Source organism: Melanotaenia boesemani, chromosome 6 (genome assembly GCF_017639745.1).
Source record: "Melanotaenia boesemani isolate fMelBoe1 chromosome 6, fMelBoe1.pri, whole genome shotgun sequence".
In the NCBI taxonomy this organism is placed as follows: Eukaryota; Metazoa; Chordata; class Actinopteri; order Atheriniformes; family Melanotaeniidae; genus Melanotaenia; species Melanotaenia boesemani.
The window spans coordinates 13498301-13525391 of NC_055687.1; the positions used below are offsets into that span (position 1 = coordinate 13498301).

The window sequence follows — 27091 nt, forward strand, 5'->3', positions numbered from 1 at the left end:
CACACAGTTTTGTTTACCTGCTGTGCCAATAACTCTGTGTTAATTGTGAGACCAAGGAGTCCTGACCAAATGACAGCAATTCCACCAAAAGAAGCATGTTTAGACAGGTATTTCTATCCAGGTACACTGGCTAAACAATAGTTTCCAGTGTTTAGCAGGTATGCTAAACAGGGGAAACACTAGTTACTCATTTCCCATTTCTGACTGGAAAGAAGTTAATCCCACACATCAGGACAGTAAATAATTAGCATGTACACCTGAGTACTATGTTCATTTCTGGGCAGCTCTGAATTGAAGCCGATTACAAACTCAGTCCATTCATAATCAGAATCATAAATACTTTATTAATCTCAGGGAAATTACTACATCGCATTGCTCCATAAAACAATGACATACAGTGAGAGAAAAGGAGACCGAAAATAGAAAAATAAGTCCAAGTGAAATTAGAGTAAGATCTGAAATTAAATATAAACAAAAAATAAATAAAATCAAACATAATAAAATAAGAAAAATAGAATACAAAATATAAATAATACAACAAAGAATTTAACGAATAGATAATTGACAGTATTTACAACATTTACAAGAGGTTACAAGAGGTTCTGTATTGCAGCGAGGTGGAATGAGTCTGCTGCTGAACATGCTTTTGAGGTTGTCCAGCATGTTGTGGAGATGGTGGGAAGGGCTGTGCAGTAAAGTTCTTAGCTTGGACAGCATCACCTTCTCTGACACCACAGTCTCCAGCTCCACATCAACAACATGACCGGCCTTACAGATCATTTTATTGAGTCTGTTGGTTGGTGTTTGCCGCCTTCAGTCTGCTGCCCCAGCACACAACAGCATAAAAAAAAATCACTGGCCTATCCTGAGCATCATCAAGCAGATGTTAAAGGACCTCAGCTGCCTCAAAAGGTAGAAATGCTTTGGCCCTTCCAGTAGATTGCCACCACAGTTCTGTACTCATCATCATCATCCTCTGTGATGCATCCAAACACTGCACAGGTATTAGAAAATTTCTGAAGGTGGCAGGTCACTGAGCAGAGTACTGAAGAGTGGTTTGATGTTGGACTGTATATGATTCAATATTTTTGCTGCATCACACACCACCACTGCCCATTTTCAACATGCGCCATGATGATGATGATGATGATGATCTTTGTTGTGGGTGGGTGGATGATCAGGTCTGTTGGGAGCAGGCCTGATTATAGAGTCTGACAGCAGAGGGAGGAAGGACCTGCAGCACATTTCCTTTATGCACCTCAAAGTGAAGAAGCATGCTGCTGTTGGTGCTGTCCTACCTACCTACAGTCTCATGTAGGGGGTGGGAAGCTTATTCCATGACTGACTGATTGTCTTTTGTTCAAATAAAAACTTTCAAACAACAGGGGAAAAAAACAAAAAACAGACAACAAAACAGGAAGATAAAGGAATATACAAAAGAAGGAAATGTACAATAAGTCTTTGTCCAAAGGGATAGGGAAGAAGCCAGCACTTATTTAATCTCACCCCCTTAGCCACAAACCATTCACTGTATTTCATAAAATACTTGTATAATATCAAAAGATGTTTGAATCAATAATAATAACAATAATAATAAATTTATTTATTTTATTTTTTTTATTCTACTTTATTAATCCCAGCTGAGAAATTCTTTCTCTGCATTTAACCCATTGTAGTTGCTAGGAGCAGTGGGCTGCCAGATTTCAGTGCCCGGGGAGCAGCTGGGGGTTAAGGGCCTTGCTTAGGGGCCCACAGCAGTTTACCTTAGTTGGCAGCCCGAGGACTTGAACCCAGGATCTCCAGACCCAAGACCCTACATACAGACACAAAAAATTCTCTTTCTGCTTCTTACCAAGTGCATTTTATTATATAGAGAATTTCCCAGTGAATTATGACCTCATCTCTCTGGATGAAAAGATTTTTAGTGTTGAGTTGTAGTAAATGCTTACTAAATTTATACATGAGGCGGCATGGCTCAGTGGGTAGAGTGGTCGTCCTGTAGCCCAAGGGTTGCCGGTTCGATCCCGGCCCATCGAGCTCATGTCGAGGTGTCCCTGAGCAAGACATCCCTAATTGCTCCTGATGGGTCATGGTGGAGCACCTTGCATGGTAGCTTCAGCCATCAGTGTGTGAATGTGTGTGTGAATGGGTGAATGTGATGTATATGTAAAGCGCTTTGGATAAAAGTACAGACCATTTACCATGATCTGTGCTGTATGATAATGAATTAGGTCTTAAAGTTTAAGTAATTTTGATTGTAAAAACTGAGAATTTGTGTGATCAAGAAACTTAATTTTGTGTATAATACCGACTGTCCTTTGTGATCCTCACAGTGCTTCCAGACCTTTCCAGGTGCATCAGATCGCTGCATGAAAAGGGTGACAGAGGCATTAACCCCAACGTTTGGCTGGTATGCAAACTGCAGAGGATCCATTGAAGATCGTACCCCAGTATGCAGAAGGGGGAGGATCGAAGTCGATGGGGCGAGATGACTTGGGCACAGGGATTACGCAGGATGACTTCCACAGCTTTGACAACTTGTGCAGCCTGAAGCTCATGTTGAAGATGTGCTACACAGTCCCACACAGATGTCAAGCACAGAATTTGAGGAGCCTGGATCTTATACCATCTAGACCCGTCGCCTTATTCACCTTAAGCCTGGTCAAAGGACACTTTGAAGTTAGAGCGATGCCGGACAGTTGTTGCTGGACGAGGAAGCATCTGATCAGGGAATGACTCATCACTGGTTACCTGTCAAAAAAACCTCACGAGCAGTCTGGATTAGTGCGATCAGCTGTGCAGGGGTGCGGGAGGATTCAGTTTAAATTTACTGAAGAACCTGTTTAGCTCATTCACCCACTCCTGGTCCTTCTCAAGCACAGGTCTGAAGTTACTGTGTTCTGACTCCTCCAGACCCCACTTACATCACTCTGTTGCATCTGTTCTTCCATCTCTAATCTTCCTCCTCAGTTCTCTCTGCCCCAACTTTGTCAGCTCCTTGACCCCTCGATATAAAAGCCATCTTTTTGTCTTTGAGGAGGACTTGAATGTGAGAGGTAATTATTGGTTTGTTAGTTACAAAAAGTTTTACTGTTGTGGTTGGAGTGGTTGAGTCTATGCAAAAATAAATGTGGTCAGTACATCCTGGATGAGGATAAAGTCAATCCACTGTATCAGTTCCCTGGAAGCCATATTTTGAATAAATAAAATAAGCAGGATGTGTCGGTGGGGTGTGCACATAGTGTCAGATTATTGGCTAAATGTATTTCCTATGCAAATATACACTGCTGTAGTGTGTCATTAAAATTAGGTTAACATGAAGATGTATAATCCCTTGGAAAATGCAGAGAGAATAGTCTGTCTGTAGTCAAAGTTCTTGTTTTGGGAAGTTTTACACATTATTCTTTTAAAGGCCTGTAAGATTCTTATGGGGTGTTTCATGCAAAGCTCTTGAGGTTTTTCCAAACATTTGCAGTGATAATGAGGTCAGCAGACTGAGTACAAATGCAAAATAAATTCAGCTTCAACTTGTGACAGAGTCCAGTGTGGATTATGAGTTGTAGAATGTTTAGGATTATTATTCTGCTGTGCAATCTTGTTTTCGCATTCATATTTTTTACAGATGTGTTTATGTTAGCCTCCAGAACTTATTGGCATTTCAAATCCAATCTTCCCTTTCTCAATGAAATGTTCCCCCAGCTGCAATTAAGTCCCAAACATGATCAGTTCATGTTCCGATTCACAGCTGAAAACATTTACAAATCTGCCAATTCTGCATCCTTTATTCTTTAAATATACTTTCTCTCAATAAATCCTGCCAAAGGGTCATTTCCTAACTGCAACACAGACTGAGGACATCAGGACACAAATAAGTTACCTAGAGGAGTTTAGGTATTACGTAGGTTTAAGTATCAATAGTTGAGGTTAGCATCAACAGGCTTTTATTAACTGTTATTAACAACTCATTGGCCAAACCTTCTCATAGCTTAAATATCTCAGGGTGCTTATAGAATTTGGTCCTTTTATCAAAATGTATAAAACTTTATGCCTTTTGGAGAACAGTTCCACGCAGCTAGTCACTGAGAAAGAACATCCGTCTACGGGCGCCTGACCCACTGTATTCCACTTAGCATCATTTTCTGCTTAAGATTCAGGCAGTGTGGGAAAAAATAAGTTTACTTTTGTTTTGGAAAAAAAGGTTCTTTGGATAGATAAACATCCACTTTCATGCCAAGCAGCTATTCTACACACTTTTTCCACACAAGCTCCTGCAGTTTAAAAGCTTTTTTTTTTTTTTTAGTTTAGCTTTTCTGAATATTATCACCTTGTAAATGTCTGGCTTACGTTAAGTGTACGATCATTATCACAAGATCAAAAGTTTAAGTATAGGAGGAGGCCTTCACTTTTAATCCAGAAATCATCAGCAATGCCATATTTGTAGAAACTTGAAGGTTATGGATAGGTCTGCATAGAAATGGTAGCTGATAGCAATATTTTTTAGGGCTTATTATTTGTCCCAGCATTTCATGTGTGCAAATAAAAGTGTCATTGCATTTTATTTCTGCTATTTGTCTGTTGTCAGGACAGTGGGAGTGAAAGGTAACTGTCTCAGCTGTCTCAACAGTTCTTTGACAGAATAATATGTTGATTAATAGTCCCGTTCCTGGAAAGGAGCACATTCCAGGCCAAGGAAAAAAGAAGTTAAGCAGTTGAGTTAATTCTATCCCCTGGACTTTTATAGCACATTGAATTTTGTTTTTCTACAATAAAAAAAAATTAAAATAAATTTAAAAAAGATATTAACCAGTAATGGGACATCCGTTTAAGCAGTTGTCAAAACTATGTAACATGCTATACAATTCTCATTTTACACATTGTATAATATACAACTTGTAGTTGTTTTTAACCTGCAACATTATTGGTTGTATTTAGGGAACATTGATAAATAACCCATGAAAGTTGCATGAGTTGGGGGACTTTGATTTTGAGAACAAGCCAAACGAATCTGGGTTAAGAGATTCTATATTAAATGGCAAATCATGTGAAGTTACATTCATTGAACCATTTGGCATTACTGTTTATATAGTAAGCTTAGCAGTTTCTTATTTATCCATTTACATTACAAATACAAATGATAGGAGAACTTTTAGAACTTTATAGACTAGTGCCATTAAAACATTTTATATGAACATAAGTAGTATTAGTAAAAAGTCTTTATTTTTGTTATTTTTATCCATTTATTTATGTTTTCTTCTATTCATATGGAAGCCCATTTCCGTCACTCTGATGAAAAAAAAAAACATAGTATCTCATAATTATGACTTAAGTATCTCATAATAATGAGATACTATCTCATTATTATGAGATAGTATTTCATTATTATGAGATACTATCTCATAATTATGACTTAGTATCTCATAATTATGAGATACTATCTCATTATTATGAGATACTATCTCATAATAATGAGATAGTTAAGTCATAATTATGAGATACTATCTCATTATTATGAGATACTATCTCATAATAATGAGATACTTAAGTCATAATTACGAGATAGTATCTCATTATTATGAGATACTATCTCATAATAAGTAATTCACCGTTACACTTTAACCGTTTTCCTTTTCTCCGTGTACTGTTAGCTTGTTCCGTGTCTCCTTCGAGTTTTCTACCCGCCGTTATTACCGGAAGTTGTTACCGGAAGGCACAGTGCCGACCGGAAGTAGTAAGCGATCTTCAAAATAAAGCTGATTATAATCATAAGCTTCAACTAAGCGATCTGTATATAGAACACATGAATTACATTTTCTTATGATAAACCCAAATCATGAACTGTATTTTATACCTCAGTCCAAAAGATGCGATAAAAAAATAGCTCAATTAACTTTCTTAAACTTCAACCTTTTTAACCATGCAGGCTGCCACCTTGTGGCCAAAAAATTAGCAAAGCAAAAGTGGTTTGCTACAGAGATGCTATCTCATGATTATGTTACGACCCCTTCTTCTTTTGTGGCTTTGTTAATTATGTTTGTGTGCAGGTGCAGCTGGAGTATTCGGCGGGGCGTAGCTATATAAGACCCGCCTACAATCGGCCTGGTAGCTTCTTTCTTTGCTCCGCTCCCAGGCCGGACCTGCGCCGTTGCACCTCGTTATTGTGTTTGGTTTAGTTCTACATCATACAACACTGCACTCATTATATTTGTACACACAACCAAGCACGCCCTGACATTACTGATATTGCAGACAATCACACTTCATGATTATATTATTTTGTCTTAAGTTTTGGTTTAATAAATAATTATAATTGGTTTTCTTGGTTGTTCGGCGTTGTTTTGTTATAACCGTAAGGCTGGTTGTAACAATTACAGTATGACTTAACTATCTCATTATTATGAGATAGTATCTCATAATAATGAGATACTATCTCATAATTATGACTTAAGTATCTCATTATTATGAGATAGTATCTCATAATAATGAGATACTATCTCATAATTATGACTTAAGTATCTCATTATTATGAGATAGTATCTCATAATAATGAGATAGTATCTCATAATTATGAGATACTAAGTCATAATTATGAGATAGTATCTCATAATAATGAAATACTATCTCATAATAATGAGATAGTATCTCATTATTATGAGATACTTAAGTCATAATTATGAGATACTATGTTTTTTTTTTTCATCAGAGTGACGGAAATGGGCTTCCATATATTCATGCTATCTTAAGAAAATGTTTAAAAAGTATTGCAGTGGGCTGCTGGGAGATGCAACTCAGATCAGACCCTCAAACATTCATCTGGAAGTTTCAATGCACATTGGAGCTCATGAATGACACAAAAGTCCTACAGATTCAAAACAAATGTGCACCAGCTTCATATTTAAAATGATCTATGTGGAGAAAATAGTGTGAATTATGGAAACTCACATTTAAAGTGCCACTGGGTATCCTGTACCTCAGACATTGTCAGAGCTGCATGGATCTGGTCACAGACACAACTGCAAATCATTAGAAACTTGTTCCTTTTTCCAGACAGATTGGATTTCATCAGCTGAGATAAAACAGACAACTGTAGATTGACTCAGAACAAGTTTAATAACAGTCTATTTCATCACAATCTATCACACGCCAGCTTATTTGGTAATGCTGTAGTTGAATAGCCCACTAGATACAATACTTAAACATTTTATTGAGATAATTTCTGTTGGCTGTTCTTTAAAAAGCAGCCAGAACACAAAGTTTAATGGATTAAACATCTCTCTCTCTCTCTCTCTCTCTCTCTCTATTTCTCAGGAACTACTTTGCAGATATGTTAAATGCAGCTAAAGAGATGCTGTCAAAACACCCAGAACACAGAAGTCGCCAGATCATGAGTTGTTTTTTTTCCCCCCCAAATTTATCTTCAAGTATCTTGTAACCATGACTATCAGTGCACATTTAACAATATGAAGCATGCTTCCTGTGAAAATGCAAGCTAAACGGACACTTTGCTAGCTACATCTGGATGACTAGCTCAGTAAAGAACAACTACACAGAGCACAAAATCTATCTTGACGATTTGGGTATAATACTGAGTTTTAGTTGACACCATCAGGCCAGTGTGAAAGTAATTGAACTACTAAAGCTGCACTGAGTTACATAATAGTTTGTCTCTGCATAGAACATAAGTGGCAAAAGACAAGATTCTAGATGGATTCAGGTCTCCACTCTGGACTAAGCCATTCCAAGATGCTGATATTGTTCTCTGTTAATCATTTCTTCACCACTTTAATCGTATGTTTCTGTCATTTTGTCATAACTTTTCTGCCAGCTACATCATTTTCAGTCACAATGCTGTGCATGTTTGCCACAGTACTGTTTATATTTATATAATAGATTCCATCATCTCAAAAAAGTCATTATGTGTGAATGTTAGGATGATCATCTGATTACTTGTCTTTTCTTTCTCTAAATGACAGACCTGCCCCTCTCTCCAAACAGCTATGATATATCAAGTCCAAATAATCTGTCCAACCTGTCAGAGATCAATCAGAGTGAATACATAGTACTAAACTTCTATGAAAAGTAGAGCTTCTAATTCAAACAAATGATGTCAAATAACACCACATACTGTATGTTTTTTCATTGGAGTCACAATATCTAAACTGAATGGCTCTACAGAGGATAGGTAGTATTCAGATGTAGTCATATAGCATCACAAAGGTCCTACTTCAGTACATAAATATGATCTGCAAAATGTTGCAGGTCCATTAAAGGAAAAGCACTGGTTTGGTCTCTCTGACACGTAACATCATTAGATTATTAATAAATCTAAAGCATAAGTGTATCAGCAGCATGTTATTGCTGCAGCTGCTGGAGGTGGGGCTTGTTTTGACTACTTTATTTAGAGAGACACAAGGGAAATGTGATGGCTCACTATTTTGTTTGAGAGCAAAATGAGACAAGGCAGTTTTTGCCCGATTGTTCCCATTTGTTGTTTAATGACAGTGGAACAAATTCTAAAATGCTATCAAGGCAAGAATGTCCCTCCCTATATACATTCAAGACTAAATGTTGATCCTTGTTAAATAATTTGTGAAATTACTAAATATATTGTAAATGTGTGGATAATCTTTTTAGATTAATCCTTTATCCTTTATTTACTATGCCATGTTGATCTTTTTGTGCTTGTGTAACCAAAAAATTTCTTATGTGATGTGATAGAAATTCTACTTACAACAGTGTGAGCTTGGATGTCTACATGCAAATGATTTTTAAGACAGGAAGAAAGACTTGGACTTCTGCACTGTTTCTGCTAACTGAGACAGTTATTCTCACACACTTGCACTGAGACGTCAAAATAACACCTGCCAAGATAAGAATGACCCCAAAGACAGGGCACTTCAATCGTTCTCCCTCTGTGGGTAAAAGTCTGCACATCATTTTCTCTTCAGGGTCTCACTGGACTCACTAAAGGTCTGTGTGTCGCTCTCACATACACAAATTTCATATTCTTTTTAATAATCTTTGTTAGGGTCCCACTCATCCAAACTTTTGATAATCTGTTTGCAACAAACGTAAAATGTTATATTTATGTTAATTATTTTTCTTTCTCTTTCTTTTGCTTTAGCATCATCCCTCACTAGTCATTGGTTTTGTCAAGGAGCCCATAAATGCCGTAAATCACCGTTTACACGTTTAACTACGTATTGTATTTTAAAAGCCATTATTTATTTTGATTATTTGTTTTATCCTAAAAGTAACTTGATGAAGTTGTTATAGTAATTGATTTGGGTAAAAATTAGACTTATTGCAAAAATGTTGATAGCTAGCGTAGGCTAATCTTCAAGTATACCCTAAAATTGTACTTGACTTTTTTTGTTTAATTGGATTAATTGGTGTTAAAGAATTATTGCATTTAAAGTTGCCAATCCTTTTTTTTTTTTTTAAACTGTTTGTATTTTCCACTCTGTCAACACAAGCCGATGAAAACTGTTCTGCCATTTAGTGTCTTTACAGAGAATAAAAAACAAATAAAAGTCGGATCCTGAGCTCGTTGTCTAATCTGCGGCTCCTGAACTGCGCGCCTGTTCGCTGCGCTGCTGTTTGGACGGACTGCGGTGAAGAAGGCGGAAGGAAATATGAACCTTATAGCAGCACGGAGCTGTCACACCCCCTCTGTCTGAACACCGCAAACCTCAGCCGACACACGAACTTACGCATAAGCTGGACACAACAGCAACCAGGCAGGGAGGAACTTTTATCTCAGTTTCACCATATTCCACCTTATAGGCTACCGTGGTGCCTGAATGTGACTCGAAGACACTGAATAACAACGACGACCGGTAAGTTGCCTCTTTTTCCTTCCCTTCTTTAAGTTCGGAGCAAAGTATTATCCTCTTCCCCCCCCCCTCCCCCTTTATTACAGTCAGTAAAATGGAAGTTGATCAAATTGATCAATGCCAGAAATCAATTAATTAATGTTTGCTACCAACTTCTTCTGCGGAATTATATTTCTGGAAACAAGTAGCTACAAACTCTTAAATCATCAACACTGAATCAGTTTCATCACAGAAAGGTTTAATTCTAAATCAATATGATACAAGTGTAAGATTTAGTGGCCAGTTTTCCCTGCCGGCATGTTAATGCATCATGATGGACATATAATGACGCGCCAGAATGGTGCGCTGTCCAACCCGTCCTGAACATGACCTCATTTAACATACTTGCTCCAAGTAATATGTCTCTAATCCGTGTCATTCATTTATCAACATGTTGCCAGATCCTTAACTTAGTTATGCAGATTTCTAAAGCATATCCTCAGACCACCTGGGATTCAGAAAAAAATTAACTGTCATTTTAGTCGTTTGACTGCTGTTTTTGGTGGTTAGCCCAGTGAAAGAATGCTGTAATTACACAGGCTCCACAAAGATGTCCCTCCAACTACTGTAAACACTAACCATTCTAAATCAAGCCTACCAGTTCACATATAAGAGTGGTCTCACCCTCTTTCTCTAAAAGGGATTTCTGGAAACCACTTGATGCAAAAAAAAAAAAAAAAAAAAAAAAAAAAAAAAAAGCACCATGCATCCTGCTAGACTGCAGGATCCAGGCTGAGGTGAATCCTCTTTAGCAAACATACAACAGAAGGGTGTGCCTGTGTCAAAGAATACTGGCACATACTGAGGTAGCATTACAACTTATTGTGTTTCTTTCCTCATATAACTGGGTCATACACTTTGGGAGCTTCTGGAATAATTAAACTTGAAAGTGGCAATAACACTGTTGCCATAACTTTGGTGCCCACTTTTGTTTCTTTTGCTAACAGAAGCAATGTCCATTACGTTTCATAACCCACTTTCAGTTGAGTCAGCTTGTGTCTGCATGGTAGAAATGAAAATATTCAAGTTATGATGTTCCTAAGGACTACCGTAAACACAAATCATGTCCCCAGTTTAACGCACAGATGCCAAGCTTCAAGAAAGAAAACTACTAAGTGTATATTAATGCATACTAAAACTATGTCATCATCATTTTGTAAGGCTGTTCTCAACAGACCAAAATAGAGGACCTTTAGCTGATGAGTTCCCCCCCCTTGTATTCAAAAGAGTTTCACAAATGTGGTGATGACAGACAGCTCAGAAGTATGTCAGTGTGAGGATGCCTTTGTTATAGTTTTCCATTTTCCACGCAGGAGCAACCTTTCATACATCTTAGAAGACTATACAGTGGTGGCTGTTAAGTCTACAAACTCCTGATTGTTGTTATAAGAGTGAAAATGGTTGGTTAAAAGTACCAGATCCTTCCAGAAATAGTATGCTTGGGTGAGAATAGCAAGGCTAAGTTAGCAGTTAGCAGAATGTTAGCTCCAGCTTGAAAGGCGCTGTCATTTTAGATAATATACAAAAAAGTAATACTGCATGAAAGACACCATTTGTCTGTCTAGTTGCTACTGTAGATGTTTGATGACAAACAAGCTAGCTGTTGTGAGAAATGAGTCACTTTAATAAGAGCTATTATTTTCCTATTAACCCATGAAGGATGCTCACAGCTGCATCTGCTCTGATGCAGCACTGCCACTATCCATTAAGTGTCTCAGCATGCATGTGAAGCTTCTTGAGGGAATACTAAGAAACCTTGATACGTTTCAGTAACCAAACATTGTGCCAGTGACAGTTGCTGTGGCTTTTTCTGAAATAGCGAGCGGGGTGTCTCAGGGGCGCATATAGATAGCAAGTGTGATTCCAGCTGCCACTGTGGCATCCCGGTCTTAATGATAGAGTGGTTGATTGAGTGGAGTGTTTCTTCTCAAACAGCTTTCGGCTGTGTATCAAGTTGCAAGACCATTGTCGCTCAGAGCTGCTTTTCCTGTTACATGAAATAAACAGCTGATGAGGATTACACAGCTGTCCTTCTCTTCTTAATTATGTATGCGAGCATGTCAGAGTTCCTCCCTTTGGACATTCTCAGTCTGATTGTTAGGCTGTTTCTGATTAAACTGTTCTCCATATGCAGTCCATTTCTGTTTTTATTTTTCTGCTACTGTATGTTGTGGACCTGTTTTTCTAGTTTTACATGCTTTTCCTGTCAATACTCTGCTGTTCCTGTCTTGTTTTAAAAGTGAAAGAGATTAAAACAAGCGTGACTTTTGTTTAACAAAATTACGATCAGTAGTATTCTTCTTGAGTTTTTTCTTAATGACACTATATATACAGCTAATTAAAAATAAAATACACCTACTGATAAAACTCATCTAAAATCAGAAATACTTTGGATTAAGAGCTGACAAGTTCAGTGACATAATTAATCCATCAAGACACACTTGTGGATGGAAACAGCATAATGGCTAGATAAGGCAAAAAATGTCAACGAAAAAGTTCTCCTTAGCATAGATGTGTGATTTGAGTGAATGTGTGTCAGTGTATCGGTGTGCAGTGTGAGGAAATGTAATATAGAGTGATTAGAGATCAAGCTTCCTGCAGCCGTTCTGAGAGGCTGAAATGTCAGTGATCAGGCTGCCGGCCACACAGTGAGGAGCAAAGACAACTGGAGCTGGTTATCAATCAAGCATTTAGAGGGAGGTATTAGAATCCAGCTGCATTCAGTTCTGCCAGCTACAGGGAAAGGCAGAGCTTTCCTCACACACCTTATACTAATCATATCCCCACATATTGTTATAAGGTTCTGATGTCCTGATAAAGCAGCCATAAAGCTTGCTTTTTGCATGGCTTTGCTCAATCTTGTGGCCTTGTGTTCAGTTTCTGCAAACACCCACTCTGAAGTTTCAAAGTAACCATTTTCAGCCATTTGAAAATGTCTGAAACACATGTTTATTTCAAACATTTGATTACATCTGGTGCAACTAATTAAAAGCAGTCCACTGCAATTAAAAGGTCTTCTGAAGTTAACCTCTTATTCATAAAGCCACGATTTTAGAAATCGTCACAATTTACCCTTAACCTTGTGCTGGAAATGGCCACATCTGAGTGCCAGTCTTAAAATGTGCAGAGTAAGCCAAAGTGACAAGCTGTTGAAGCTGGGCCTTCAGGAAATGATTCTCTGAAAGCCAAAGCCAACAAGCTGCTAGGGATGAGGGGAGTGGGAAGTTCACAGAGGAGGAGGGAGAGGGAAAATGGATCCGCTCCAACTCTCTTCAACATAGTCATAAGGATGCAAAAACGCTATGGACATGTGATTTTGTATGCTGTGTTTAAAATTTCTGTCATGTGCACACAGCAATTTCCTCCTTCCAAAGCTCCTGAAGATGCCTCTCATGAGGAGAGATCAATTATTTGATCCCCAGCTTTCACATACTCTGAGGATCATATGTCACAGATAATGTCTTGTTGATCGTGGCAAGAACCAGATACTCTTGCCACAGTACTGTATTAATACAGTTTCAGGGGTTTAGAACTTAAGTCCTGGGGATGTTGAGAAGAAACATCCTTTGAAGTTAAAAATATGCTGAGGTCTTTGTACACAGAGCATGCTCTTCACTGAGAACTTCTTTCAGGTAGCATATTCAAAGCAGATTATTAACCGCACAGAACAACATTGTTGCAGAGGAAGCTGAAAGGCTTCCTATCAGTTCAGCAGAGTGATGGGCAAGTTTAAATATTTACCTTTGTTTGGGTTTAATTTTCAATCAAAGATTAATCCAAATAAAAAACAAGACCAAATTAGTCTAACCTTCAAATTTCTGCAAATACTCCCATGTTTGGTGCCTGTTCTGTGAAGACATTTAGCAGCTTTATATTAATTCACTCACTGCAGCTTTTACAAGTTTCTTAAAAAAAAAACAAACAAAAAAAACACACACACACCTTCTAACTCTTACTTTTTATCAAACTTATTACTGGTATTTTTAATAAAAAATATACGGTGAACAAGAGCCAGGGCTGGAGAACACGAGGGAAAACTTGTTGAGTTTGTATTTGGGATAATCATCAAACATTCTGTAATTCTGAGACTTGGTGTGATGGTGTTAAACAGATGGCTTGTTTAAGCTCTTTGACCTCCATTTTACTACAGCATAGGATACAGGAACCTGCTGCATTTTCTATTTTTTTTTTTTTTGTGGACTCAAAAGACAAGAAGTCAGATGACTGACAGAAGACAGCCCTCTATGCAAATGATCAGTGACTAAATAAAACTGTTTGTTTGGATGCCCTGCACTACACAACCTTCCTCTTTTCACAGCTGTTGTGTTTCTTCACTCAACTTTAGACCTCTTTGAGGTCCATTTCAGATGCTCCCTCTCTCTGTCGGATGCTTTATTTCAGGGACTACTTTTTTTTTTTTTTTTCTTGAAATGCAGTTTTTCTTTCATGTTGCTCACACAGATTAACATCTGCTTCCTGCAGCCAATGCTTTGAATAGGTGACCTGATAAACTTGTCTATTTTTTTTTAACATATGTACTTCTTATTCTTGTATTCCCCCCCTAACAGTTCTAACTCAACTGTATTACACTTTTGTGTCACAGCCTGAGGTGGGCCGAGTGCAGTGATGTCCAGATCCACAAAATCTGCCTCCAGATCTCGGAGCCGCTCGAGGTCCCGATCAAGATCCCGTTCCACATCTCGCTCCAGGAGTCGTTCCAGGTCTCGGTCCAGGAAGCATCGTTACAGGTATGAAAAAATTCTCCTTACTATGAGATCTACTTGCTGTTTTGCGGTTGAATATAACCAAAAGAATTTTTCTTGATTGTTGAAGATGCCTACATGCTACTGTGTCTGAATGGTTAAACTATTTTGAAAATTCTTGAGAGGCTTTAAAACTTAATAAAAATGTTTATATTCACACAACTCTTTATCATTATGAATGATTCTATTGTCATGACAAAAATAAATGTCAAGGAAGTGATCAGCCTGAACCCTGCAGAAAAATATGTACTTTTTTCTGAGAGAATTGTTTTGGGACGCAAATGAACTATTAATTATAGATTTATTTGTTGTCTACGAATCATCTGACTGGCCCCTTCAAGACCTTGTCTAATCCTTTCTTTTATGAGTTTGGCTCCAATGTAAATAGACTAAGCTGGTGCAGCATTATAATGGATTTGAGTCTTACTCAAACTCTGAAGTTGGCTCCAGTTACAGAGGAAATTACTGTTTGAAGGAGAGAGTTCAGATGCCGATAGGAGAATTTAGTCAACTCAGGCTATATTAAGTTGGAGCTCATTTCATTACATGGGGGCAGATCTAAATATTTATAAAGCCTTTAATCACTAAGGTATCATTTGTTCTTTGTTGCCTCAGTAAGAAAGCTGTGTGAAGGGTGATGTGTGTCCGTTTGGAAGAAATCATGAGGTTTCTTGATGCCTTTGCTGTTTCTGGCAGCATGACTGGTATAGCAGTAAAATGACATGGTAGCTTATTTCCTGGCAGTGTTGCACCCTATTGAAATTATCATAAAGACATATTTATAGGTTGTCAAAATTGGCAAGATAGAGTGAACAGTAAACCTCCATCATTCATCTCTAAATCTTTCACCTAAGTCATCTACAGATGTATATAACATTCAGCAAGACAAGACACTTAAGTTTGTGCTTTGCTTTTCAACTTTGTACATACACTCAAGCTGCAATGTATTTTACTAAAAGCTGAAGCAAGATAAAGATAATATGTGCCAAGTTTTAGTGAGAAAGACCAATAAATTGTCTAAACCATCTTTCAAAGCATCCTGTTAAAATAGTTGTGGAAGCCCTGTAAGTGGAAAACAGAGTCAAAGGATTCAAGAGGTGTTTTTTTTTTCTCTCTTCTTTGTATGGTCCATGTGACTCACTGCTCCACCAGAGCTGTCCACAGTATCAGTAGCTTTTGCTGCGAGTGTGCAGTGCTTCTCAGTGTGCTGCCGTCTCTCCGTCGCTCTGTATTCCAATGAAAAAACACACTAGGTGAGTGATGTGCCTTTTCAGCTTATTTATGCGGTTTTATAATGAGCTTGCATGTGATTTGGCACAACCTTGTTCTTTCAATTTAGAATTTTCTGCAAAATCTTGGCATGCATTTCTTGATGCAATTCAATTTTTGGATTTTTTGGATGGGAAACAGTAAGGGGTTGCTTTTTTTTCTAGTTTCATAATTGCTGCAGAAGATCTTATTGTGTAATTAGCATGGGAACGGACCAACAAGTTTGCCGTCTGCTTAATGCTTGAAACAATCCTAATCTTAAACTGCACCAACAAAAAGTTGTGGACATGGTTTTGAAATGTTGTACCTTAAAGAAAAAAAGAGCATTTTTACTTGCTAAAAAAATGATTTTGTGGAACAGTGAACACACTGTATCTAGTGATATAATCTCAGGACTATGTTGTAGGCTCAGGCTAGAGGACTGCATTGTCAGAAGTGCAGCAGAGCCACCGTGTGGAAAAATGTGACTCTGCATCCCGAGTTATCACCGTCCTGTGGAAGCTCTGCTTTTCTCCTTGCAGTACTCCTTTGTGGCCTTCCTCAACACGTTATACACAAACATATGTTTAGCCACTTTAAGATGATATATAGCCACCGGATATAACTGATAATCTATTTATGTCTTTTCCATATGGTGAAGAGGAACAACTTTAAGTGAGTTTCTGGTTGTAATTAGCCATGCCTCCCCTAAATGCTTGCTCAGCTACCTTGTTATTCAGCATGCTTCATGTTTAATGTCTAATCTCTAAGTTAATGTGGAGCAGTTTTACAAAGGTTCTATCACATAACACTCTGAAGTTTCCACTGTTGGGGCCAGAAACAAGAAAACTATTTATACTTGACCTGCAGAAAGGTGACTCATTTAAAGGAAAAACAACAGTGTTAGGCCATTACATGCTGCCAGAACAGCCTCTTTGCACCTTGGCAATGGTTCTACTATTCTCTGAAGCGCTACTAGAGGGGCTAAAAATTCTTCCAAAGGAAATTCCCACCACCTAAACCAGCTGAAAATAGCTGATTGATGCCTGTAACTCACACACTGCTCTCCATTCTTCTTTATTGTTACCCTGTCTGCTCCACTGTTGACTCGACTGATGTCAGCTTTGTTCTTTTAGCACTTTTTGCTGATAAAAATGGTTTGCAGACAGTGTAATGACAGCACCTGCTAAATCATGGAAATGTGACTTGAGAGCAACAACGAATCAGAGCATCACATTAACTGAGTGTAGGAATCACGGGTGGACAGAAAAATGACATGATGTGCGCATCCTTGCTGTGGTCATGGTTTGACCCGGAGAACTGTAATGTAAATAAAAATCTTGGCTTTGTTTTGGTTTTTACACAATGTCACACTGATCAAGATATTTTTCCAATTAGGCAGCTAGTCCAGTAGATGTAGGTCCCCAGCTTACACCATTATAACAGTGGTCTCTGTACACCTCTCACCAAATGTAGGACTGTATGTTTTTGTTGTTGGTTTTTAAAGCCAGAATCAAAGATATTACCATGGAGCTCTTTCATCTGGGGCAGAAGAAAAATGTCAGTATATACCAGGTTTTATTTGCTAATCTTAAGACTTCCATAGGTGTGGAAATGGGATGAGTTCTTTATAGATAATACGAATACTAAACCGATTAGAATATCAAGATGCAATCTGACAACTGTTTATCATTTTAACCCCCATTTAAATAATACTTTCACTTATTTTATACTAGACTGAGCTGTCAGTGGCCTCAGTGGTAATGTTATCTGTGGCAGCACAATTGTTTAAAAAGGTGAAATGAGTTAATATTATTCGAATTTAGACTATCAGTCAAAAGCGATGTGCTAAACATGTTGCTAATGTTACTATGATGCAAGATATTTACTGCTGGTTATGTTTTGCACGGACATAGCATGTCAGATACTCAGTATTATGATCCTAAAAGAGACATGGATGATAATGCCTTAGAATAAACATGATTATCACTAAAAATGTATTAATACTCAGTGGCATGTTGACCTAAATCATGTGAGAAAATTTTCCCACAGCATAACAGCCATTACTATAAGCACCAAAGATTTAAATCCATCTCACATGTGTATATCTTAGCTCTTTGTGGAATTTTACGGCATGCTGCCATTTCCCCGTTTTCTCTTTAGCTCTAGGTCTCGATCAAGATCTCACTCTCCATTTCATAACCGGGAGAAGAAATACCCGAGGGGATACCAGAATAACAGGGAGTTTCGGGGTTATCACCGCGGCTTCCGGAGGCCCTACAACTTCAGGGGCCGAGGACGGGGCCACTTCACACGTGGACGCTATCAGCGTGGGGGTGGCGGCTACAATCAAAACAACAACTATCGCCCCAACTGGAAGAATTACAAGCAACATCCTCAGAAGCAGCAGCATCAACAGCAACAGCAGCAGTTTAACCACTCACGAGGAAGATCACACAACCTGCAAAAACGCTCAGGAAGCCCCCCGAAGGGTCACTCTCATCACTCTGACAGATCCTGTTCTCCTCTATCCAGACAATCTCAACATTCTTCCTCCTCATCACATTGCTCCTCCCCCAAAAACAGGCCAGCCTCGGTGCTGGCTAACCTAAACTCCAAGGATGTCAAAGAGGAGCAACTAGCCTTCAAGGAAGCCCAAAAGGGAGGAGGGGCAGATGAGGAGCCAGTGGAGCATGTTGAGTTATTGGCAGGAGAAGGTGCAGGCAGTGGGAAAACTGAGGGGAACTGGCACAGTCTGATAAACTGCAGCAGCCCAGAGAAAAACAGTCCTGTGGCCAGCTCTGCTGTTACTGTTAGTCAGAGCAGCCAAACTATTAGTCAACGTAGTCCTACTATAGTCACAAAAGACACCAGCAATGGTGCCCCCACATGGCCGATGGCATGTGGTTCAACCTCAACAAAAAAACCTTTACATGAAGGTCTAAATCCAATGCTTCCCAGCTTTGACTTCTTCTCCACTGAGGAATACCTGGGTGGAGATCAAACTCCAATCTCCATTGCCTTCAGGAAGTAAGGCCAATTTTACACTCATTTCATGAGTTGCTGCTTATTTATTCTGTTAAACCAAACTATGTTTTGATAGTGTTTATAATTTTTTTGTTTTTACATTTTCAATTTTAATTATTTTAATGTGTGCTGTCATTTGTCAAGCGGCATGCCTTTTAGATTCAACTCTATCTCTTTTCATTGTTCAGGTTTTTGGAGGAGCAAAACAAAAAAGCTAAATCTTCTTGGGAAAATGGCAAAGGCACTGAGGCTGTTCATGTAAATATGGAAAAGGGGAACGTAAATGGCAAAGCATCAGCAGTCATTCCTGACTCACTATCAAGAAAGCACAAAGAAAACATTGATGGTGAGGTGTCTCTGAAAAGCTTTTTAAAAGCTTCCCCGTTTCTGTCTGCTGAGGGGGAGGAAGATGATGAGATGATCCATGAGTCTCCTTCAAAATCACTTCATAGAGACTGGTATAACTGTGACGAGACATATAAGCCAAAGAGCAAAGTCACTCATTCAGCTCAAAAACTCTTTGAAGAGTGCTTTGGCAAGTGGCAGAATGCAGCCTTCTCACAGTTTACGAATGGTGAACTTGACACCATGGCAGGGGAGACATATCCAAGTGGAAAGCAGGATAAAGCAGCATCCATTGCTGCTGCCCTCGCTAAGAGGGAGTTTGACAAGTTTGAAGAGCTGTCTCCAGACATGAGTTACAAAATAGGGAAGATGGCAAAATCTCCATCTGTCCCATCTTCTGCTCAACCACTAAGGCGGAACTCTGACAGAGAGATGTTTCTGATCAGAGGAGAAGACTCGCCTCTCGTTTCCTCAAGGAAACAGGAAGCAAAGTTTAATGTAAGAATGGGTTTCCCTGGAGATAGCCTGATGAGGTGAGCATCATTTCATGGCTTTAAATATTTTTGCTTAGTGTTGTAACTACAACCCTGTTTCCAAAAAAGTTGCAATGCTGTGCAAACTGTAAGAAAAAAAAGGCAATAATTTCCAAATCATAATCAAGCTCTGTTTATTATAAAGAAAGCACAACAAATGCTTAATACGGTTTACTTCACCTTTTATACAAGCTCATTTTAATTTTGATACAAACAAACATGAGACAAAAACAAAAACTTATTTTGAAACAGTTGAGGCCAGATTGCTATCACTTTGAATCAGCTGCCCCCTCTTTGTTGTGTGTTGCATCTTAATGCACTAAAACATTTTCAGGTCTGGACAGCAGACAGGGAGGCCAGTCTAGTATTGGACTCCTTCTCCTATAGGATCTATATTAATGCAATAAAAGCAGTATAAATATGGTTTTGCATCATCTTCCTGACATTTGGAAGGCTGTCTCTGAAGATGATGTTCAGGCACTGAACCTTTCTTGCTTGAAGGCACCCTGCTTGTATTTAAAGGACTGTGGTTGCAGTTACATAGCTTGTTCACCATGAAGCTGAGTAAATCTGTGCCACTAGACTTTTTTTTAATGTAAAATTAATTTTGTTGTGGTTCTACTTTTGACATAGATTTTACAAGGTTGCGCTGCATGATGTTTGATTCAGGAACCTGAATCAGTTTGTAAATGTGTTTATGAGGCAATGCTGTTTTATCAAAAACACAGTCAGCTGTTCACGCAGCTGGAAATTGTGCATTCTCAGGAATTCTTTTTTTCCCCCCTGCAGTTTCAGAAACTGCACAAAAACATGATACATCTTACCCTACAATCACAGACGTCAGATAATTCAGTAATTCTGGTTTTATTTTTCAGCTATTTGTGTACAACTCTAATTTTGATGATCTCTGTGCAGTGACAACTTTACAGGTGTGCAACTTATCCATGCCATATGCACTACTGCACCACCATGCCAACATAGATACAGGCTTTGGAACTGTGTGCTGATAACAAGCCTGATGATTCCTCTCCACATAAGCCTGGAAGATCAGCTTTCATGATTCCCAAAAGGCATTTCAAAGTTTTATTCACAAGATCACAGACCACTTTAACAGCCTACCTCAGCCCATTTTAAATGAGCTCTGGCCCAGAGAAGGCAGTGACGTTTCTGGGTGTTGCTGTATGATTATTCTCTTTCCAGCACATAGTGTCAGATTTCACTTGTGGATAAAGCAAGGACCAAAAATGATCAGTGCTCACTGCTGTCAGCGTCCAGATGTGCTACAGAATGATGCCATGATTTCTACAACAGAATTATGTTTGGTTTATACAGCACTGATTGAGGTACTGAGTATCACAGTCATTTAATAGTAATTTTCAGTGTTTTTTAACCATTACAGACATTATTTCAATGATACGTTGAAGACAAAGACCATATTGAATACTTACCCAACTCCTCATCTTCGCCTCTGCAGACTCAGGGATTTTCTTTTAACACCCAATAATGCAACTGACCTTCTGACAAATCACCACGTTTAAACATAACATTTCAACAACCTAAATGTATTTTTACTTTATTTACATATGGGCTTTGATAGATTTGCTAATCATTGCATTCTCATTTTTTTATTTATATTATATACAGTGTGCCATCTTTTTTGGAAACGCTTATAAGAAACAACACATCAGCCTACTTTGTCATAATAATGAGCATTAAAGCTTTTTTTCCCCCCAATCATTTCAGTTCCTCAGATATTTTAGCTGAAGAGCGGCAGTTGTCTCAGGACCTCGTGCAGTCCTCAAAAAAGGATCAGGAGTTTCGCTCCATTTTTCAGCACGTTCAGGCTGTTCAGTCACAGAGGAGTCCATCCGAGCTGTTTGCTCAACATATTGTCACCATTGTGCATCATATCAAAGGTAAGTCAAACATTTCTACAATGTGTCTTCCCATCATTTTTTTTTTAATTTAATAATTACCCTTTTTTTAAATAATGAAGGAATCCATTTTTTAGAATTACACACAATGTTGAATTTGTATCACTGAAAATAATGCTCAAATTAACTTTCCACTCTTTGGGAAACTACAGCATTTGCATTTTTCAGATAAAAGGAAGAGCATATTTTGTCATATTTTGAGAGGGATGTGAAATAAAAACAGTGGGCTTGAGATTTATGAACTTAAATTTCTGGAAAATCTTTTAGGACACAATGCAGTAAACATGGAAGTAAAAGCAGCATTATCTAAAACAGCCAAATCAGCACATTCATACCATTTTATGTCTTACCGTTTCCCCTCTCAGCCCAACACTTTCAGTCTTCTGGCATGACTCTAAACGAGCGATTCACCTTGTACCAAAGACAAGCTGCAGAGAAGGAAATGATGAAGCCAAGAAAAAGCCCAGAGATACACAGGTAGAGTCGCCTATTGAGTGACCCTCTCACCTTCAGTGTGCTGTGGCTTCACGTCTTCTTTTAAAAAGCTTGCAGGTATTTCTTTCACCTTTCCTATTAGATAATCAACAGACTATCTTGGCTAATTAGTTCTCATGCTTGGTGGAGGTCAGTTTTATTTTCCCAGCAGTTTTTTTCTTTTCCCTTTTTCTGTTTCATGTTGCCTTTCTGATTCAGTGTAGCTCAGCTTTGGGTTTTTCTTTTGTTTGGTTTTTGACACCTGCACTAAAGTTCGTGTGCCATCTTAATTTTCTTTCCTTAACTATGTTTCTTTCTCACAGGCGAATTGATGTTTCACCAAGTGCTTTTAAGAAACACCCTCAACTTTTTGAGGCGATGAAAAGCTCAGAGGATGGCACTTACAAGGTGACTGAACACTCTGCAGTATGACAAACAGCAGCAAACAAGCCAGCAAGTCTGATGCCTTTAGACTGCTCTCACTTAAAGCCTGTGGCTTTCCATGAGGGGAGATGGTCAAGTCTAAGAAAGGAAGAAAAAAAAAAAAGGGGGGCATTTTTGTTGTTCATTGTAATACCTCATGGTGAATTGTGTCTGTTGTGAGAAAAATGCTGACTGAGGCCAGTATATCAAATTCAGTCAGAAATGGGGGCCTCTGTGACAAAGCTTTCCAAGGATTTTCGTAAGTATTCACAAGAATAAAAAACAAAAACAAAAAAACTGAGTATAATAAATAAGTAATGGAAATAACCAACAGCAAGCACCTCATGCACATGTGCTTACATTCACATGTTTAACATGCTGAGTCATCCCCAATAGTTTTTCTCTATTGACGTGCATGGAAACGTAAGGTCAACACATAATTGCTAAAAACAGTATATACAGTAAGACCTTGCAAGCTCGGTGTGAACAATCAGATTATTGCATCTCACTTTTGCTAAAAAGCCACAATGGTGCGTTTGGCACGTTTTGACCAAATACGTATAAAGCACCTAGGTATATTTTTCAATTATGTCTCAAAGAATACCTCAAAGTTTTTAGACTCATTTGCCATCCTCCATGCAGCTATTACCAGTTATTTGTATCAGTATGGTATGATAATTAACTTAAAATTAATTAAAACCTGCTTGAAACAGGAAAACCACCAAAGTGCCCACGTTTTTTTCTCCTATTGTTTTGAGTTTTAAAAGTCAGAAAAGTTCTGGAATCGACTGCTGGAAGTATTAGAAACATAGAAGATGAGGTGAAAGATGTTGGATCCATGCATCATCTCAAGAATGGGATGATAGCATGTCCACATGTAGTTGTATACTTGTAATAATGACTTTAAAACACAAATTTAACATAAAGTACTTCCTGTTGATGATGGATTGTGTAGTGGAAGTAAATCTGAAGTATTTTCTAGTTGATTTTCATACCATATTCAGATAGCTGTCTGGGAGGTTTAGAAAAACAAAAGGTATAAAATGCTTTGGAGAATTGTTCAGGATGTACTATAAACAGGCAAAACTACTAGTTTGACACGTAATTTACACAAGATGAGAGCAGACTTTTAGTGTCTACGTGCTTATCCAAAGTCTGTCCACGACGTTGTGTTCTGTGTTTTGATCTGCTCAGGACGGTGGGGAAAAAGTCAAAGGGGACCCAATGGACCTTCGTTTAGACATTGAGCGTCGTAAAAAATGTTCCACCTATGAAAGAGATTACAATCAGGACCAGGGGAGAGATATGAAAGATTCCCTGGATCCTAATAGGGGAAGATCAGAGGAAAACATCTCCAGATGTTGCAAGAGGTCAAAGTACGTGCATATGCTTCCTTGGGAAGATACAAGTTTATAAGCATCTCCAGTTGTGTTGGATAGTTCTGTTCACACAGGTTTCAACATAAATATCTGAACATGGCTGAATTTTCTTTTCTTTTGGTAGGAAAAGTGATAAAAAGCGCTCTCGTTCCAGTTCTTCCTCATCTTCCTCATCCTCTAAATCTCAAAATGACAAAAGCTTGACTCATGACAAGTCTCAGTCCAAAGATGAAGTCTTTAACAAGGCCCAGCTGATTCAAAGAGAATCACCAGGACCAGCTGAAGGAAGATGGCCACGTGGAGGATTTGTGAGTTTGAATCGGAGCATATATTTTATTATCACTGTGTGTTAGCTCTTTTTTAATTTCTTGTCTTTTTCTTCAATTACAGCAAATACGAATTCGTGGAAGAGGCTGGAATCAAGGCAGTTATCAGGGAAACAGTTCACACAGTAACCCTGTGAATGTGGCTGTAGACCCAAAAAGTGAATACTGGGACCCAGAGTTTACTCCCAAGAGCAAAAAATACTACTTGGTAGGATTAAACACTTCTGATTCATGCCTCTTAATTCTGCTATGTCAAACTACAAGCTTCTCCTTATCAGATCACCATATTCAACCTCGTTTCCTTTTATCCTCCCCCACCCCTTTGTTTTTAAATGGTTTAGCACGACGATAGAGACGAGTCGTCCGAGTGCAAGTGGATGGACAACCAAGGGCGGGGACGGGGAAGCCTTTCCCGTGGAAGGGCACGATTCATCATTCGTAAAGCCACTGGTGGTGTCTGTGTGAATAGCCCCAAATGGGCCCTTGATAAGTTCCAGGCCAGCAGGGAGCACAGTGGCAAGCAAGGAGAGGAGGCAGAACAGGACCACAAAGAGGCAGAAATCGACAGAGAGAAAACTTGAGCAGTGAAGCAGCCTGACAAAAATCTTATCAGTCTTCTGTTTTGTCATAGGATATAAATTAGTGATTTAATCTACCACAATGGATCGATAAATGAAAAGTCAAATATTTTGATGCTGTTGCTTTGGTTTCAGATCAGAATACTTACTTTGACCCGGCATAAAAAATCCTCTTATACATCTGGATACAGGTTGTAACTAGTAATAAGCACTGCTAAAGGGCATTTCTTATCAAAATGCTACTGAAGTTTTACCATTTTTTCATTATTATTATTTTATTTGCTTTTTTGGTTTGAATTTTTTCACACTGCATTTTTGTCATGTGTAGATGTTTCTTATTGTGGGGATTGGAGAAAAAAACAAAACAAAACAAAAAAAAAAAAACAAACAAAAAACAAATTGTATTTTGCAGTTCAAAAAATGAACTACTCTTTGTTGATCAGATCAATTTGTCTTAAACTTGTGAAGGTGGAGACACTTTTTTAAGGCAGTCAGTACACAGAGTTGTTCACGTTGATGTAAAGGAATAATAATAATAAAAAAAAGACGACTTATCTGTCAACGGGACCAACTCTGCAGGGTGAAAAATACTCTGCAGCCTCATTACAAACCAATTTTCAGTGCTAATTGAAGGCATGATGCATCTGTCTTAGGCTGACAACATGTATATTTAACATCTGCACGAAACATTCTGCAGTGAGATGTTTTTCTTCTTACAATAGCTATGCTTAGTTTTGTCATGTCACAATACCACTTCAAAATGTATTGACAGAGATCCACGGCCTCCTCCAACTCCTCCATAGATCTATATTGTAGTTTTTGTACTTGTCAAGGCTGGAGTTTGATTTTGATTGCAATAGATGGTGTGTCTTTATTCCCATAGATGTTGATGTATTTTCTAAGACTGTTTCTCAAAGTTGTATCCAGCTGATACTATTTTATTAGTTACAGTATGTAAATTGTGAAAGAACAGATTACATTGTTTCGTCTGTAGTTTGTAACAAAAGATAGTGAGTTAATGTTTTTTTCCAGTGCATACTACCTTTTTTGTTGTTTAAAATAGAATGTAATTACATACCTTGTGTGCCTTGTTGCGCTGGTCTTTGTACAATACAGGCCAACAGATAGAGATTCCAGTTTAATTGTTAAGAGGATTTTCTTAGAAGAATTTTTAAGCTGCAATTGTTTGTTTATTTCCATTTTCCTTTAAGTAAATTAAAGAGACACTGATAACTCTGATGACCTAACACGAGTCTTATTGAGTCAGACCATTATGGGATTTTGGAGAACATTCTATTCAGACTTAAAATAAATAAATTACTGCTATACCAAGATCACCATAAAAGAGAAAATACATAACAAAAGACATAACTAAAGAAAGTCTGTACTACAAGTTTAGTATCAGTGAACTGTTGACCATATAAGTGAAGCTTACTTAGGTGACACTGGTGGTCTTCTAATGTGACGTAAAAAAAACAACAAAAAAAAAAAGCTACCATCTTTAAAGAAGAACTACACTGATACTTTCAACTATGACAAAAGAATGAACCGTTAACATATTTATCAAACAAATTCATATTGATATAACTTAACATGCGTGTTAATTAAAGTAAACAAAATTGCTGCAGAAAGAAATCCAAAAGCACAATAATTCCCTGTAAATTTTAGGAGTGAAAATAAAACGCAGCAAAAAAAAAAAAAAGAAAAAGTTCAAGCTTAAAAAGTGTGTAATAATTATTGAAATACATTCGCAGCCAAACATGTTTTCATCCGGCCTCAGGTGTAGCGATGACTGCATTACAGGTAACTACTTCAAAATTATTTACTTATATCGTCTTCTTCTATGTACCTTTAAAGGCATTACTTATCTCAAACGGTGCTCTGTCATCTATCAAAGCTGGTACTGTAGCTCAGAGAGTTCTCAGTGCACACAGAATTGTTTGTTCATTCAGAGACTCTAGCAAAAATAAAAATGGTGGCACAAATACGGCAGCTGCCATGTACACACGTGGACAAAATTGTTGGTACCCTTGGGTTAATGAAAGAATAACTCACAATGGTCACAGAAATAACTTGAATCTGACAAAAGTAATAATAAATAAAAATTCTATGAAATTTAACCAATGAAAGCCAGACATTGCATTTCAACCATACTTCAACAGAATTCCATCCATGCATCTTCTGCTGCT

General features: G+C 38.1%; 1 protein-coding gene and 1 long non-coding RNA gene across 4 annotated transcripts; one reads left to right on the forward strand and one right to left on the reverse strand.

The window, feature by feature from the left end:
- Positions 1-1631: 1631 nt before the first annotated feature.
- Positions 1632-10450, reverse strand: LOC121641378. The gene is made up of 3 exons (XR_006010694.1): positions 10439-10450; positions 9663-9667; positions 1632-1813 (listed from the first exon to the last, which is right to left on the reverse strand). It is a non-coding gene; the product is annotated as an uncharacterized LOC121641378 (long non-coding RNA).
- Positions 9586-26141, forward strand: thrap3a (thyroid hormone receptor associated protein 3a). Of its 3 annotated transcripts, none has more exons than XM_041987463.1 (11): positions 9586-9836; positions 14476-14620; positions 18047-18913; positions 19099-19788; positions 21532-21704; positions 22088-22199; positions 22520-22604; positions 23814-23995; positions 24153-24306; positions 24389-24532; positions 24666-26141. In XM_041987463.1, exons 2-11 carry the CDS (start codon positions 14499-14501, stop codon positions 24903-24905), a joined length of 2769 nt encoding a protein of 922 aa, XP_041843397.1. In that variant the 5' UTR covers positions 9586-9836; positions 14476-14498; the 3' UTR covers positions 24906-26141. The 3 variants fall into 3 exon arrangements, with proteins under 3 accessions (XP_041843397.1, XP_041843396.1, XP_041843398.1); XM_041987462.1 differs by having other exon boundaries at positions 9590-9836; positions 24123-24306; XM_041987464.1 differs by lacking the exons at positions 9586-9836; positions 14476-14620 and adding an exon at positions 15804-15888 and having other exon boundaries at positions 24123-24306.
- Positions 26142-27091: the final 950 nt, after the last annotated feature.